General features: G+C 46.6%; 2 protein-coding genes across 2 annotated transcripts in view; one reads left to right on the forward strand and one right to left on the reverse strand.

Moving 5' to 3' along the window:
- The window catches only part of LOC115103298 (ras-related protein Rab-6B-like), a 14,796-nt gene extending 10,743 nt beyond the window's left edge, over positions 1–4,053 (forward strand). Inside the window, exons 6-8 of the mRNA XM_065005909.1 lie at positions 425–518; positions 1,120–1,186; positions 3,177–4,053. Of these exons, the coding sequence (XP_064861981.1) occupies positions 425–518; positions 1,120–1,186; positions 3,177–3,241 (226 nt within the window). The 3' untranslated portion in view covers positions 3,242–4,053. The remainder of the gene's footprint in view (positions 1–424; positions 519–1,119; positions 1,187–3,176) is intronic.
- An 81-nt stretch (positions 4,054–4,134) lies between these two features.
- Positions 4,135–16,839, reverse strand: LOC115103297 (CMRF35-like molecule 5). Its single transcript, XM_065005908.1, is given in 7 exon segments — positions 4,135–5,364; positions 6,320–6,363; positions 9,017–9,115; positions 9,820–9,942; positions 15,969–16,161; positions 16,163–16,311; positions 16,589–16,839. Coding segments are annotated over 7 exon segments (774 nt in total). The 5' UTR covers positions 16,635–16,839; the 3' UTR covers positions 4,135–5,244.
- Between the last annotated feature and the right edge of the window lie 465 nt (positions 16,840–17,304).

Consider the following 17,304-nt stretch of genomic DNA (forward strand, 5'->3'; position numbering starts at 1 on the left):
AAATATTTAAGTGCCTTTGAATGTTGTATGGTAGTAGGTGACAAACGCACCTGTTTTATGTGTCAATAACTGCAACGGTGCTGGGTTTTTCACGCTCAACAGTTTCCTTTGTGTATCAAGAATGGTCCACCACCCAAAGGACTTTCAGCCAATTTGACACAAGTGTAGGAAGCATTGGAGTCAACACGGGCCAGCATCCCTGTATAAGCTTTCCGGAGGGGTAGTTTGTCTGCCTTAATGCTACTTTTTCAATCCCTTTAAATTGATTATATATGCATTTACAGCGTGAACATGAGTCACCTGATTTGATTCAATTATGCATCAATTGTTCAACGTCATTGGTTCTACATAAACCGTTTAAGATGTCTAACAAGTATTTCCCTTGAAACATTTGAATGGTGGCTATGGTCTGATTCTCCCACAGGCAAATCACTATTGAGGCGGGAGAGCAGAGAGCCAAAGAACTGAACGTGATGTTCATCGAAACTAGTGCCAAGACAGGCACCAATGTCAAACAGGTGATTCTTGCTATATAAATTTAGCATTTCTTAATCAGGCAGTCAACATTTCATAATTTTAGCTTCTTAATTTGCTTAATGTCACTCACTCAAACATAAGATTTAGATTGTGGAAATTCTTTCTATTCTTTCAAACTATTTCCCCTCCTCTCTCGCTCTCTCTCTTCCTCCCTCTCTCTTTCACTTCCTCCCTCTTCCTTCCTCCCTCCCTCTCTTTCTCTCCCTCTCTCGCTCTCTCTCTTCCTCCCTCTCTCTTTCTCTCCCTCCCTCCCTCTCTCTCTCTCTCTCTCCCTCCTCTCTCTCTCTCTCTCTCTCTCTCTCACTCTTTCTCTCTCTCTTCCTCCCTCTCTCTTTCACTTCCTCCCTCTTCCTCCCCCTCTCTCCCTCCCTCCCTCCCTCCCTCCCTTTCTCTCTCTCCCTCCCTCTCTCCCTCCCTCCCTCCCTCTCTCTCTCTCTCTCTCTCTCCCTCCCTCCCTCTCTCCCTCCCCCCTCTCTCTCTCTCTCTCTCTCTCTCCCTCCCTCCCCCTCTCTCTCTCTCTCTCTCTCTCCCTCTCTCCCTCCCTCCCTCCCTCTCTCTCTCCCTCCCTCCCTCCCTCTCCAGCTGTTTCGGCGTGTTGCAGCAACCTTACCTGGGATGGAGAGTTTGGACGATGTGAACCCTGAAGGCAGTATCCTTTAGAACAGAGAGTGAGTGACTCAACACTGTTAATCAAGGCTCAGAACAATGAAGAGAAACTCAGTAGAGGGAACAAATCCTTTAACTCATCGTGGTTGCTGGTACGGTAATAAGGAAGTAGGCAGAAATCGGCTGCCATCTCTATTTCAGTGAACCAGTAATACGATCGGTTTGTATGGAATCCATACTGCCCTACAAAGTTCACTAACTACGCTATGGTACTTCATGATGTATTTTGATCGATTGGCTTGTTCTTGTATAGGACAAGGGGAAAGGATCCCCCCTAATGATGCTATAGCAGGATGGCAGCCTAGTGACGGTATAGTAGGGTAGGCCCCTGTACCTAGGGAGTAGAGCCCTGGCATGACATTTCCAATACCCACGACATTCAGGCCCTACCGTTCCCTGGCCCGTACCGTTATCTGCTCCTCCCTGTCTGTCCCCGCTCCATCCCTGCACTGCTGCGTCTATCTGCTCCAATACGTTCTCTACATGTGTGAGTATCCATAACAATGGCTCCGCTTGGTGCTCACCAGACGAGAGGGACTGACTGAGTTGGCTGCTCACCAGACGAGAGAGGGACTGACTGAGTTGGCTGCTCACCAGACGAGAAAGGGACTGACTGAGTTGGCTGCTCACCAGACGAGAGAGGGACTGACTGAGTTGGCTGCTCACCATACGAGAAAGGGACTGACTGAGTTGGCTTCTCACCAGACGAGAGAGGGACTGACTGAGTTGGCTGCTCACCAGACGAGAAAGGGACTGACTGAGTTGGCTGCTCACCAGACGAGAGAGGGACTGACTAAGTTGGCTGCTCACCAGACAAGAGAGGGACTGACTGAGTTGGCTGCTCACCAGACGAGAGAGGGACTGACTGAGTTGGCCGCTCACCATACGAGAAAGGGACTGACTGAGTTGGCTTCTCACCAGACGAGAGAGGGACTGACTGAGTTGGCTGCTCACCAGACGAGAAAGGGACTGACTGAGTTGGCTGCTCACCAGACGAGAGAGGGACTGACTAAGTTGGCTGCTCACCAGACAAGAGAGGGACTGACTGAGTTGGCTGCTCACCAGACGAGAGAGGGACTGACTGAGTTGGCCGCTCACCAGACGAGAGAGGGACTGACTGAGTTGGCTGCTCACCAGACGAGAGAGGGACTGACTGAGTTGGCCGCTCACCAGACGAGAGAGGGACTGACTGAGTTGGCTGCTCACCAGACGAGAAAGGGACTGACTAAGTTGGAGAGAGGGACTGACTGAGTTGGCTGCTCACCAGACGAGAGAGGGACTGACTGAGTTGGCTGCTCACCAGACGAGAAAGGGACTGACTGAGTTGGCTGCTCACCAGACGAGAGAGGGACTGACTGAGTTGGCTGCTCACCAGACGAGAGAGGGACTGACTGAGTTGGCTGCTCACCAGACGAGAGAGGGACTGACTGAGTTGGCTGCTCACCAGACGAGAGAGGGACTGACTGAGTTGAAGAGGGACTGACTGAGTTGAAGCACTTCTGACACCGTGTTATAATGTTAAGAGATGATTGTACAGAGACACTGTGAATAAGAGCAGGAGGGTATGAATGGCTCAGCTTCAAAATGTTATTGATCAATTGAATAATTCTTGAAAATGATACCCAAGCCTGGCCAATACCCTAGTTATTGATTTAAAAAACAGTCCCTTCCTAACCCAATGTATAATGTCGGGGCCCTTAGGGCTCGAGTTGTGTAGCAGAGCTGTACTAGGGAGACATGATGAATACACTATTGTGGTTGGAAGGAAGGGCGTACTGTAGTTCCATATAGTGTGGAATTGTGTGATCGTGTGTGTGGGTGTGAGAGAGAAATAAAGAGGGTCTATTATATTGCATTAAAGTCATTTTTGTTGATGTTATGTTACAGTTTTGTTATTTAGAATGGAATATGCAGATAATGTTTAACCATTTTCTATGTATTCCCCAAGTTTTCCTTAATTGGACACTTTCCAGTGATTGACATAAAGCTGGACAAACCAGCAGAACCCACTGTCCCAGAGGGCGGGTGCTCGTGTTAATGCATTGCTGTCGGACATCTTTCTTCACACCATAGGCTTGTTGTGTTGCTTCCTACTGGTTAGCTTCCAGTTGGCTTTTCTGATTGGATATGGGCCTTACACCGTATATATCCGATTAGACGAATCAAGTGTTATTTCAGTCTTCAGTTGTAAAATATTGTATACTTTGTCAATATGTAGCTAAGTGCCGGACAAGAAAAAAACAAAAACAAAAACAAAAAACAAAAAAACAAAAGGGAAAATGGAATGAAACTTGAATTATTTTCGCCGTTATGTTTTGTATTTTTTGATATAAAAGGGAAAGCACCAAAAATGAGGCTTAAATGGGGAGAAGTGGGTCAGTCCATTTTCAAGATGGCTGCCCTGTCTGAATGTCTGCAGCACGCATGCATGCTGATCTTATGCCTCTCGAACCCCGGAGCTGCTCGACTAACTTAGAATGTTTTATAGCGTAATAATAGCATACTCATATCAACAATGTGTCCCAATTCATATTCCCCACAGGAGTTGCTTTACCCTAGATTCACCCTTAAGTTACTGTAGCTGTGAAAATGTGTAACTCAATGGGCAACTTTTATAGAACTGTGCTGTGGTACAAGAAGAAGAAGCCAATGGAATTTCACATTCCCTCCCCGTTCCCCCGGCAACACATAACGATCCACTGTACTGCACTGTATATAATAATGTAATATGTATGTCGTGAACGTCCCTTAGTAAAAGTGGTCATTGTTCACCGGTATGAATAATCTAACAATGTTTAATGATTAATAAATAAAATATTAAAAGGGCTTCACTCTAACCATCCACACTTACCCATTTCACAAGTGTCTCTTCTGCTTTACTCGTCGTTATATTTATGATCCCTTCAAATACATACTGTATATCAGAATAAGTCAGAATGTAACATGTTTTAATTCTACATGATCCTCTCATTTACAGTTCAAATCAACTTGTATTTGTCACATGCTCTGAATACAACAGGTGTAGTAGACCTTACCATGAAATGCTTACTTTAAAGCCTTTAACCAACAATGCAGTTCAAGAAAAGTTAAAAATATTTACTAAATAAACTAAAGTAAAAATAGTAAAATAAAAAAATAACGAGGCTATATACAGGGGGTACCGGTATCAAGTCAATAACTATTAAATGATGTTGGGCATAGTGGGCACATGGTGGGGTGGGGGGGGGGGGGGGAAATGGAGACCATGGTTGGAGACTATTACCTATTTGACACTACCAGGGGTCTAACCTGCTTTGGAAAGCAAAAATCAAATTGAAAACATAATTGGCAATATTGATTTTCATTAATAGCAAGCTAGGACTGATGGTTTGCTTAGCTAATCTACTATAGCAAGTCTGTTTGGTTAGGTAACTACTGTAGCTATCTAGGAAACTTGCCAGCTAGCTACTTGTTCATTTCTAGCAGAAAGTGTTATAGCCGTGGTATAAGCGGAATAGTCAACTCAGGGCTCTATGCGTTTCCTGGTAAATAATGCAACTCCGTGGAAGGTTAGTGCCACTGCGCTGTGCGTGGTGGCACAACTTCCAAATCGTGCATTATTTTCCACAGAAAGCATAGTCCTTCATTGATTATCCCTTAATTATGTGTTAAAAACCATTAGACAGTTATAATGCATATAGTGAGCCAATATTTACTTAGATATTAACATGCAAATTAGGCCTAAGTGACCTAAACATTAAGACAAGGTGAGCAGAGACATGAGACCCAAGTCAAAGTAGCACATCTGATTGAGGACATGAAGCAGATTATGCAGATGTTTGCTCAAATTAAATCTCAACGCTCAAGAGGTGGCACACATAGTTAATAACAGGTCACTGTGATTGGTTGCCAGTGTGTGTATGTCCCTTCTGATTGGTTGACAGTGACTCAGGTGTTTCTGGGTTTGCTGACTGGAGTAGATGGGAGGAGTAGGCAGGGTTGAGACCAACGTTGACAGTGGCATCACCAGAAGAAGTGCCCTCCTAAATGACAGCACTGGCTTCATTGGGGCAGCTGGGGTCCTTGTGGAAGTTGAGATTCAGAGGGGCATGTGGGTAAGTTGGCGTAGATGTTGGAATGTAGGGGTTGGTCATTTATTTCCTCATAGTCACCATCACAACCCTGGAAAGGAGGAAAACGAGGAGAGGGATGGGAGGACTTACGAGAGGGAAGAACATACACTTAACAAAAACACATGTCAAGTGTTGGTCCCATGTTTCATGAGCTGAAATTAAAGACCCCAGAAATGTTCCGTACGCACAAAAGTCTACATTTTGTACACACATTTGTTTACATCTGTTAGTGAGCATTTCTACTTGGCCAAAATAATCCATCCACCTGACAGGTGTGACAAGAAGCTGATTAAACAGCGTGATCTCACACTCAATGACTGCTACATTAGGAAGATATTTTGTAGGAAACAATCAAAATTGTCAAATTTACTTTAGACAGATGCCAATGTTGTCATTAGCTAGCAAAGTTTGTCAAATACCTAGCAATGCTAATTAGATAGAATTCGGTGGGCTCCCCTCACTCTTATCTAGCTAGCTAACATTATACTAGATGTTTGTAAATTCACTCTGGGCATTCGTAAATTCAGAACGTTGTCAGATTGTCATAGTAAATTCAGAGAATTTCACTCCTTCACTACTTCAGAGAGAAGACTGGACGCTCTGTCCGAGGAGTAGGGTTGATCCGAGCATTCTGACTTCACAACAGCAGTCAAGCATCCAAGCCAACTGGCTAAAGTTGGCTAGCTTGCTAGATACGTCTGACAAATGAGGGAACTTCTCACTGTCAAGGCTCAGGAGAAGACCCAGATGCAGACAGTTTCAAAGTAACAAAAATGTTTATGGGCTGAAATAAGATCCCAGAAATGTTCCATATGCACAAAAGTTTCTCTAATTTTGTATATCCGTTAGTGAGCATTTAAACTTTGCCAAAATAAGCCATCCACCTGACAGGTGTGGCATATCAAGAAGCTACACTGTTATACATTGCTCAGTATTGGGTATCCAGTAATCTGTTCAGGTGGATTTGAGAGCTGCATTTCCACCAACAGGGTACACACACTGACCTCTCTGTTGATCCCAGTGTTCACCGTCGAAGCAGAGGAGACAGCTGTAGAACACAGACAAAACACAGCTCACTATTTGGCTCCAGCATTCTGTTCAGGTGGATTTGAGAGCTGCATTTCCAAGAACAGGGAGCCGAGGGCACACTGTTCACAATGAGACCTCTATTGTTCAATCAGAGCCAAAGGATGATTTGTACCTCTGTCACTCAGCTGCGTTATGCCATGGTCATCAACATTCTCATGACGCTCAGCCATACTGATGCCCAAAATTCAAGTGGTGCCCAGTCATTCTTAACAGGGGCTATGAGTGTTGTCTAAATTACACTATAGTAGCTTGGAAATGCATGACATTGCCATTATGCAGCTATTTTGTAGGAAACAATTGTCATCAATATGTTGTCAAAATTTACTTTAGACAGATGGCAATGTCGTCATTAGCTAGAAAAGTTTGTCAAAACTATCTAGCAATGCTCATGTTAATTAGCTATAATTCAGTGTGCTCCCCTCCCTCTTATCTAGCTAGCTAACATGATACTACGGGTGTGTTCGTAAATTCACTCTGGAGTGTCAGAGTGCGCTCAGTGTTTTCTGGGCGTTTGTAAATTCAGAACATTGTCAGATTGTCATAGTAAATTCAGAGAGTTTCACTCTCGGAGAGTTCAGAGAGAAGACTGGATCCTCTGCCCGAGGAGTAGGGTTGATCCAAGCATTCTGATTTCACAACAGCAGTCAAGCGGCCAAGCTAACTGGCCAACTTGCCAGATACTGCTGACACAAACGAGAGAATTTCTCACTCTGTCAAGGCTCAGGAGAAGACCCAGATGCAGACAGTTTCAAAGTAACAAAAGTTTCACAAAAACAGGGGGGCAGGTAGAGGACAGTAATCCAGAGCAGAGTCTGAAAGGTACAGAACGATAGGCAGGCTCAGGCAGGTAGAGGACAGTAATCCAGAGCAGAGTCTGAAAGGTACAGAACGATAGGCAGGCTCAGGCAGGTAGAGGACAGTAATCCAGAGCAGAGTCTGAAAGGTACAGAATGATAGGCAGGTAGAGGACAGTAATCCAGAGCAGAGTCTGAAAGGTACAGAACGATAGGCAGGCTCAGGCAGGTAGAGGACAGTAATCCAGAGCAGAGTCCCAAAGGTACAGAACGATAGGCAGGCTCAAGGCAGGTAGAGGACAGTAATCCAGAGCAGAGTCTGAAAGGTACAGAACGATAGGCAGGCTCAGGCAGGTAGAGGACAGTAATCCAGAGCAGAGTCTGAAAGGTACAGAACGATAGGCAGATTCAAGGCAGGTAGAGGACAGTAATCCAGAGCAGAGTCCGAAAGGTACAGAACGATAGGCAGGCTCAGGCAGGTAGAGGACAGTAATCCAGAGCAGAGCCCGAAAGGTACAGAACGATAGGCAGGCTCAAGGCAGGTAGAGGACAGTAATCCAGAGCAGAGTCTGAAAGGTACAGAACGATAGGCAGGCACAGGCAGGTAGAGGACAGTAATCCAGAGCAGAGTCTGAAAGGTACAGAACGATAGGCAGATTCAAGGCAGGTAGAGGACAGTAATCCAGAGCAGAGTCCGAAAGGTACAGAACGATAGGCAGGCTCAGGCAGGTAGAGGACAGTAATCCAGAGCAGAGTCTGAAAGGTACAGAACGATAGGCAGGCTCAAGGCAGGTAGAGGACAGTAATCCAGAGCAGAGTCCGAAAGGTACAGAACGATAGGCAGGCTCAGGCAGGTAGAGGACAGTAATCCAGAGAGAGTCCGAAAGGTACAGAACGATAGGCAGGCTCAGGCAGGTAGAGGACAGTAATCCAGAGCAGAGTCCCAAAGGTACAGAACGATAGGCAGGCTCAGGCAGGTAGAGGACAGTAATCCAGAGCAGAGTCCCAAAGGTACAGAACGATAGGCAGGCTCAGGCAGGTAGAGGACAGTAATCCAGGGTGGTGTGACAAGGTACAGAATGGCAGGCAGGCTCAGAACAGGCAGAATGGTCAAAACAAGAAAACAGGAACTAGACAGGAGCACGGGAAATCCGCTGGTAGGCTTGACAAAACAAACTGACAGGCAAACAGAACACAAGTACAAATACATTGGGGATAATGGGGAAGATGGGCGACACCTGGAAGAGGGTGGCGACAAGCACAAAGACAGGTGAACCAGATCAGGGTGTGACACTGACCATTTTACTCATTCTAGCAGAGCTGGTTAGGCTCTTTATGTTATCTAGAGCTTTGGATACTATAACTGCTGCCTGCAACAATTTAATGGAGTTTCTTTGCCAACGTTTACTGACACCGGTCATATTCAACAGGTGTTGAAGTTCGTAAATTCAGTTATTCTGCACTCCTGTCACAGATGAGTGCTCTAAAATCAGAGTAGATTGCCAGAGTGAATTTACTAACACTCTTAGCTAGCTAACGTTATACTACACCTAAAGTCAATCGGATGACATCACAATGATAACAGAAGGTTCGCCAACTAATTATTTGTTTCCAAATCTCTATAACACACTTTAGACTAAATCTTAATCAGTGCTAGTTGAGAATGCACTAGTCAGTTGAGAATGCACTCGTCAGTGCTCAAGAGAACACTCAAAACAATAGTGACGAAATGTGCAATCATGAATATGCTAATTATTTATTTGAAATGAAGTGTGAAAAGGGGCATTTATATGTTTTGACAGCGTGTGCGTTTCTCACCTGTTTCCTTGTTGCATTTCCATCTGTAGACTATAAGCAGACCGACTACAAGCAGCAATGTAACCAGACTCATAGATACTATGATGATCACTGATGCTCCTGGAACACAGACACACAAGTAGTGCCAATACTTCACAATCAGCAATTTAACTTACACAAGGCCTTTTTACACTAATATGTAATACAAGATCTGCCTCTGATAAAATGTTACATTTTATGTGCATCTTTTCTGTTTACATCCTATCCTTACATTAGCCTTGGATGTGGTGGCCAACATTCATGCATTGGTGCAGCTATTAGCATACACCATAGTATATAGACTACCAAAAGGCTAGCTGTTCAACTATACAGGAGCTCCTCATCTAAACCATAATGCAAACTTAAGTAATGCATCAAATCACGTGTGGACATTTTCCCCTATTTGGTTAAGGCTGATTTACACAGGCAGCCCAATTCTGATCTTTTTTTCACTAATTGATATTTTGACCATTCAGATCAGCTCTGAAAAAGATCTAATGGGTTGTCCGAGAGACATGGTCTTTGCACTATACCACTCAGTGGGGAATCTGGTGTAGAAGTGTCCCACACTACCTAAAGTCAGATTTGGCTCCAAATCAGTAACTTAGACTACAAAAGTACGTGTTGTGAAACCAGTTTCAAAGAGAAACCAGCATACAGTAGTTTTAAGGCTCATAGGCTGTGTTCACGCAACTTTTGACCAATCACAGATATTTTCAAATCATCTTTTTCAGAGCTGATCTGATTGAATTAGTAAAAAAACACAGCCATAAGAGCTTATTTACCAGATCCATTGTGTGTTGATGAGATGGATGATGGTGTTGAGATGGCTAAGGATGATGAAGTTGGTGAACCAGGGTTTGATGCGGTTGTAGTAGGTTCTGTTTTGGTGGTGATTGTTGGTGCTGCTAAAAAGGACCACAAAACAAAGTGACAATTTTACACTTGGCTAACACAACAAAAATGCTGTCTACTGGTATTAAAGTAGTTCTTGCAGGGGGATGTTGTAGAAAAGGATTGGAGACAGGAATACGTAATAGAGGGTTTTAACTCCACCCAAAAATACAACATGCCATGTAAAGGCACGGGGACCAAGTCCAAAACAAACACATGTACAAAAACACAGGGATGTAACCCAAACAAGAGGTTAAACCTCTAATAAATACACACCACACCACACCACACCACACTACACTACACTACGCACCGCACCGCACCACACCACACCACACCACATGTACAAAAACACAGGGATGTAACCCAAACAAGAGGTTAAACCTCTAATAAATACACACCACATCACACCACACCACACCACACTACACTACACTACACTACACTACGCACCGCACCACACCACACCACACCACACCACACCACACTACACTACACTACACTACACTACACTACAATACACCACACCACACCACACCACACCACACCACACTACACTACACTACACTACACTACACTACTCACAAGATCAACGGTCATGGGAACAATAACCGACCACACAATGGTGAGCAGAGGGCATATGTATACAATTACTAATCAGAGGGAATGGGAACCAGGTGTGCGTAATAGGACAGTTCAGTGCCGCCTAGAGGCCGGTGACATAGACCCCCGGAACTGGTGCACGGAGTGAGCAGGAGTACGGGGAATCGGTGACAGATGTGTTGTCGGAGAGACATTGTTTGTACACTATACCACTCAGAGGCGGGAATCTGATTCAAAGTCAGATTTGATGCCAGATCTGTCTCTTTACAGTACAAAAATATGTTTACAAACTAGCGTAGTGTAAAAAGGATCCATTGTGTGTTGATAGTGTTATGATATGGAGGGAAGGTTAGAGTTAGGACATTGACAAACAACACACTACCATGATACACTTTCACACTACATCCTCAGGTGGCAGCACCAACCGAGTCTAGATGCTGAGCCAAGTTTCTAGTTGCACACAGGTGCTGCCAATTAAGGTGTGTCCCAGCTGGCAGAGCCATGAGGCTGCTGGTTTTTGTTTGGCCATGAGGCCTTTTGTTTGTTTTTGAGTCTTTAGTTTGGACATGCTTTTTTTCTACTTTTCTTTTTTGTACATATTTATTTTTCGTCACCATCTGAACAAATAATAATCCACTTGGACTGGCTGACCAAGAGGTCAAGAAGGAGTTGGCCCTGGACCTAAGATAAGTTGGCTGGGTTCACACACTCAAGTCTCCTGGGTTCACACACTCAAACACATAGATCCCCTGAACGCAGCTCACTCTCCAGATCCCAATCACCTGAATTCTGATCACCTGTTGACACACCTGTATGTCATTATCACACACTATTTAGTTCAGTTCTTTGCACCCCATCACTTCTATTCGGTGCTCTGTTTTTCCCGTAATTTAATCCTCCTGTGTATGATAGGCTATTGAGGCAGGCAAAAACGGATTTCCTGTTATCAACCTATTGCCTGATCTCCCGGGCGACATTACTAGCCTTTTCCCTTCCTGTACTGTTATCTTGTTGTCCCCCTTTGTATGACCTTCTGCCTGCCCCTGGACCCAGCTACCTGCCTCCTCCTATGGTCCTTTACAATAAAGTTGGAACCAGGTGAGAATTGGAACCAGGTGTGATGGAAGACAAGACAAAACCAATGGAAAATGAAAAGTGGATTGGCGATGGCTAGAAGGCCAGTGACGTCGACCGCCGAACGCCGCCCGAACAAGGAGAGGGACCGATTTCGGCGGAAGTCGTGACAGTACCCCCCCGAGACACCGGCCTCGGGGATGACCCGGAGGGCGAGTCGCAGGGCGATCCAGACGAAGACGGTGGAACTCCTGCAGCATAGAAGGGTCCAACACATCCTCGGCTGGAACCCAGCACCTCTACTCCGGACCGTACCCCTCCCACTCCACGAGATACTGAAGGCCCCTCGCCCGATGCCTCGAATCCAGTATGGAGCAAACGGAGTAGGCCGGGGCCACCCCGATGTCCAGAGGGGGCGGAGGAACCTCTCGCACCTCAGACTCTTGGAGTGGGCCAGCCACCACTGGCCTGAGGAGAGACACATGGAATGAGGGGTTAATACAGTAATTGGGTGGAAGCTGTACCTATAACAAACCTTGTTCACACTCCTCAGGACTTTAAATGGCCCCACAAACCGCGGGCCCAGCTTCCGGCAGGGCAGGCGGGGGGGCAGGTTTCGGGTCGAGAGCCAGACTCGGTCCCCTGGTGCGAACACCGGGGTCTCACTGCGGTGGCAATCTGCCTTCGTCCTCTGGCGCGTCACGGCCTGCTGAAGGGAGACACGAACAGCTTCCCATGTCTCCTCCGCGTTCATAAACCAGTCGTCCACCGCAGGAACCTCGGTCTGACCCTGATGCCAAGGTGCCAGAACCGGCTGGTACTCCAGTATGCATTGGAAGGGAGAGAGGTTAGTGGAGGAGTGGCGGAGCGAGTTCTGTGCCATCTCGTAGTGCCGGAAGACGTGTGTAAACAGGGCTTCCACAGTCTGTAGGGCCGTCGGGAGACCGAGCAGAGGAATGAGACGACAGGACTTAGAGAAACAATCCACAACAATCAGGATCGTGTTACCCTGTGAGAGTGGAAGATCAGTTAGAAAATCCACCGACAGGTGCGACCAAGGCCGCTGTGGAATGGATAAGGGGTGTAACTTACCTCTGGGCAGGTGCCTAGGAGCCTTACACTGGGCGCACACCGAGCAGGAGGAAACATAAACCCTCACGTCCTTAGACAAGGTAGGCCACCAGTACCTCCCACTCAAACAGCGCACTGTCTGACCGATCCCAGGATGACCAGAAGAGAGTGACGTGTGGGCCCAATCGATCAACAGGTCAGGAACAGCAGACGGGACGTACAGATGTCCAGCGACACACTGGACGGGAGCAGGCTCTGCACGTAACGCCTGCTCAATGTCCGTGTCCAGCTCGGTGGCGTACCCGAGCGCTGAGAGAGCATGGCTCCTATCCCAGCCTCGGACGCATCCACCTCCACTTGAATGCCAAAGAGGGATCTGGATGGACCTGACCAAAACCTTGGATAAACCTCCGGTAGTAGATGGCAAACCCTAAGAACCGCTGCATCTCCTTTAACTTGGTGGGAGTCAGCCAATTACGCACGGCTGAAATGCGGTCACTCTCCATCTACCCCCTGTGCTGGAAATGCGATATTCTAGGAAGGAGACGGATTGCTAGATAAACAAGCATTTCTGAGCCTTAAAGTGAAGGTCATGCTCCAACAGGCGACCAAGCACCCTGAGCACCAGCGACACATGCTCGGCGCATGTAGCGGAGTATATCAGAATGTCATCGATATACACCACTACACCCTGGCCGTGCAGGTCACGGAAAATCTCATCTACAAAGGCTTGGAAGACTGATGGCGCATTCATCAACCCGTATGGCATGACGAGATAGTGCCCTGAGGTGGTACTGAAAGCCGTCTTCCACTTGTCTACCTCTCGGATACGCATCAGGTTGTAAGCGCTCCTGAGATCTAGTTTGGTGAAGAAGTTTGCCCCGTGCATTGACTCAATCGCTGTAGCTATGAGTGGTAGCGGGTAGCTATACCTCACAGTGATCTGATTCAGACCCCGATAGTCAATACACGGGCGTAGACCTCCCTCCTCCTTCTTCACAAAAAAGAAACCCGAGGAGGCGGGTGAAGTGGAGGACCGAATGTACCCCTGACGCAGGGATTCGGAGACATATGTTTCCATAGCCTCTGTCTCTGCCTGTGAGAGGGGATACATGTGACTCCTGGGGAGTGCAGCATCTACCAGGAGATTTATTGCACAATTGTCCCGTCGATGGGGTGGTAATTGAGACGCCTTCTTTTTAGAGAAGGTGAGAGCCAAATCGGCATATTCAGGGGGAATGCGCACGGGGGAGACCTGGTCTGGACTCTCCACCGTAGTAGCACCAACGGAAACCTCCCTGAGCACTCCTGCGACCACCCTGTGAGAGCCCTCTGTGGCCAAGAAACAGTGGGGTCATGACAAACTAACCAGGGTAGGCCTAGCACCACGGGAAACGCAGGAGAAACAACAAGGTAGAGATTAATACCAGAGGAGTGGTGGCCTCCCTGATCAAACCTGACCCTAATGGTCGACTATCTAAGGCGTGAACGGGGAAGGGCACAGCCACGGGAACAATGGGGATCCCTAAACTATGTATCTATAAAGTTCCCAGCCACGCCTGGGAACTTAAACAAACATATGAGCAACAGAGGACTCTGGATGAGAATGGTGCCGGCTCAACTGGGGTGATGCCAGAGCGCCCTGCCTGTTACCTCGATCCCCAGAGGAACTAGCCCAGCACCGACCGGCAGTGTGACCTCTGCGGCCACAGATGGTGCACGAGCTGGAACCCCCTCCGGTCTCCCTGCGCACCGCCCCTCCCAGCTCCATAGGTATCGGAGAGGGGGTGCGGGGGGATGGAACCACCAGACACCGATCTGATCGTCCGCGGGTAGCCAGCAGGTTGTCCAGCCGAATGGACAGGTCCACCAGCTGGTCAAACGTAAGGGTGGTGTCACTGCAGGCCAACTCCTGATTGACGTCCTCGCGCAGACTGCAGCGATAATGGTCTATCAGGGCCCTGTCGTTCCATCCCGCGCCGGCAGCCAGGGTCCTAAACTCTAGGGTGAATTCCTGGGCGCTCCTCGTCTCCTGCCTCAGATGGAAGAGGCGCTCACCCGCCGCTCGACCCTCAGGCGGATGGTCGAAGACTGCCCGGAAACAGCGGGTGAACTCCTCAAACTGGTCCAAACTCCGCATCTCCCTCTCTCCATACGGCGTTGGCCCACTCCGGGGCTTTCCCGGTGAGGCACGAGATGAGGACGGACACCCTCTCACGACACGACGGAGCCGGGTGGATGGTGGCCAGGTATAGGTCCAGTTGGAGAAGGAACCCCTGGCAGTTCGCAGCCTTCCCATCGTATCCCTGGGGCAGGGAGAGACGAATCCCACTGGGACCAGGATGAAGAGGGGCGCTCAGTGGAGACCCCAGTTGTGCTGGTGGAGGCACTGGAAGACCCGTTCCTTCACTCCTAATACCGGGGTACCTGCTCCTGCTGACTCCATAGTAGCAGTCCGTAATTCTGTCAAGGGTGCGTACTGGCGGCAGAGAAGTCAGACGCAGGAGAGTAAAACTGTGTTTCCAACGGCTAAGTTTAATTATCAAATCCCACCGGATACAGAACAATAAAATACATGAGTACATAACCCGACGCACACCAGAACAAAACATGCACAAGAACTGACAACAAACAATTACAGACAAGGACATGGGGGGAACAGAGGGTTAAATACACAACATGTAATTGATGGAATTGGAGCCAGGTGTGATGGTAGACAAGACAAAACCAATGGAAAATAAAAATAATACCTTGTCACAACACAACTGATTGGCTCAACTGCATTAAGAAGGAAAGAAACACCTGTTAATTGAAATGCATTCCAGGTGACTACCTCATGAAGCTGGTTGAGAGAATGCCAAGAGTGTGCAAATCTGTCATCAAGGAAAAAGGTGGCTATTGGAAGAATCTCAAATCTAAAATATATCTTGATTTGTTTAACAGTTTTTTGGTTACTACATGATTCAATATGTGTTATTTAATAGTGTTGATGTCTTCACTATTATTTTACAATGTAGAAAATAGTAAAAATAAAGGAAAACCCTTGATTGAGTAAGTGTGTCCAAACTTTTGACTGGTACTTTATGTAGCAATTGCAGATTGCCCCTGCAATTGTTACATGCGATAAGAGCGTCTGCTAAATGACTTAAATGTAAATGTAAATGTAAATGGAATAATGTGCAGGATCTCAAGTTAAGACTCAGGTCAATAGCAGAAGCTTGATTAGGAATGTATATTATAATATGTTTAGTTTGGAAGTGACAAAGTTTTGAGGATCCAATGTTTACACTACCTTCAGAGACTTCAAGGTTCACTTTAATGTAGTTATCTTGTCCCCATTTGTCCACTCCACACCAGTATCTCCCAGCTTCATTTAACGTCAGGTTGGTGATTGTCACAATGAAGACACTTTCCTCTCTGTTGTCCTTCAGCGAGTATCTCCCGTTAGAAGCACTGTTTTCCCCTGCCTCAGTCTTAATAACTTTTATCTTTATTAAAAACAGGACAATCCCCTTTACAGAGGTACTTCTGGTGGCTCCTCCACTCCTCTTTGTAGGGGCATCTGATCTCTGCCTTGCCCCCCTCATATCCTTCCACTGTGATCAACTCTGCTGAACACACACTCCACACAGCAGCTGTAGGACACACCAACAGTCTCATTACAAACAGTACAAACACCCCAGCTTCCATTTCACATACTGTAAGAGTGGATTCTGGTCTGGTACACAACTGGTGATCACCATCACATCCATCAGTACATACTGGACCTTGTGTTCCTCAGTGTCCCCTCCCCTTTATCTAACAACTTTATCAGTGAGTGAATGGAGTTACACTGTAAAATGTTACAACCAAATGTATCCAACTATAGAGAGGAGTCACTGGACATGTGTTCATTCAGTCTGATGTACTCACCTAAGAGGAGGACAACCTTCAGTGTGAGGACCAGCAGGATAACCATGATGACTTGTGGCTCCCAGCTAGTTCAAGTCTCTTTAGACGCTGTACACCCTGTTTACTCCAGTCAAATCAAATCAAATCAAATCAAATTGTATTAGTCTCATGCGCCGAGTACAACAAGTGTAGACCTTACAGTGAAATACTTACTTACGGGCCCCTAACCGACAGTGCAGTTTAACAAAAAATATGGATAAGAGACGCAGGATAGTCACCTCAGACCTCTACGTCCAGTTACCCTCCCAGTACAGGAAGGTCTGCTCCTGCAGTGTGTATGAGAACCACTCTGAGTGTGTGTGCGTGTGTGTGGTGTGTCTACGCTGAGCCACAGAAGTCCTGCTGTTTCACTAAGTACTTCCTGAAACCATTTCACTTCTCAGTAACACTTTATAATAACGTCCGGCAATAAACAATTTGTAAGACATTTATATACAGTTTACTCACCATTTATTAATAATTTATTCCTACAATAAATATTAAATAAAAACATATACTGTATATAGACAGATTTTCAAACAACTTTTAAATGATTTGTTAATGATTTACTAGTTAGGGTGGCAGGTAACCTATGGGCCAGTAACCGAAAGGATGCTGGTTTGAATCCCCGAGCTGACTAGGGCGTTCTCGTTGACAAGGCACTTAACCCTAAATGCTCCTGTAAATCACTCTGGATA

This window comes from Oncorhynchus nerka, linkage group LG20, assembly GCF_034236695.1.
Source record: "Oncorhynchus nerka isolate Pitt River linkage group LG20, Oner_Uvic_2.0, whole genome shotgun sequence".
NCBI lineage: Eukaryota > Metazoa > Chordata > Actinopteri > Salmoniformes > Salmonidae > Oncorhynchus > Oncorhynchus nerka.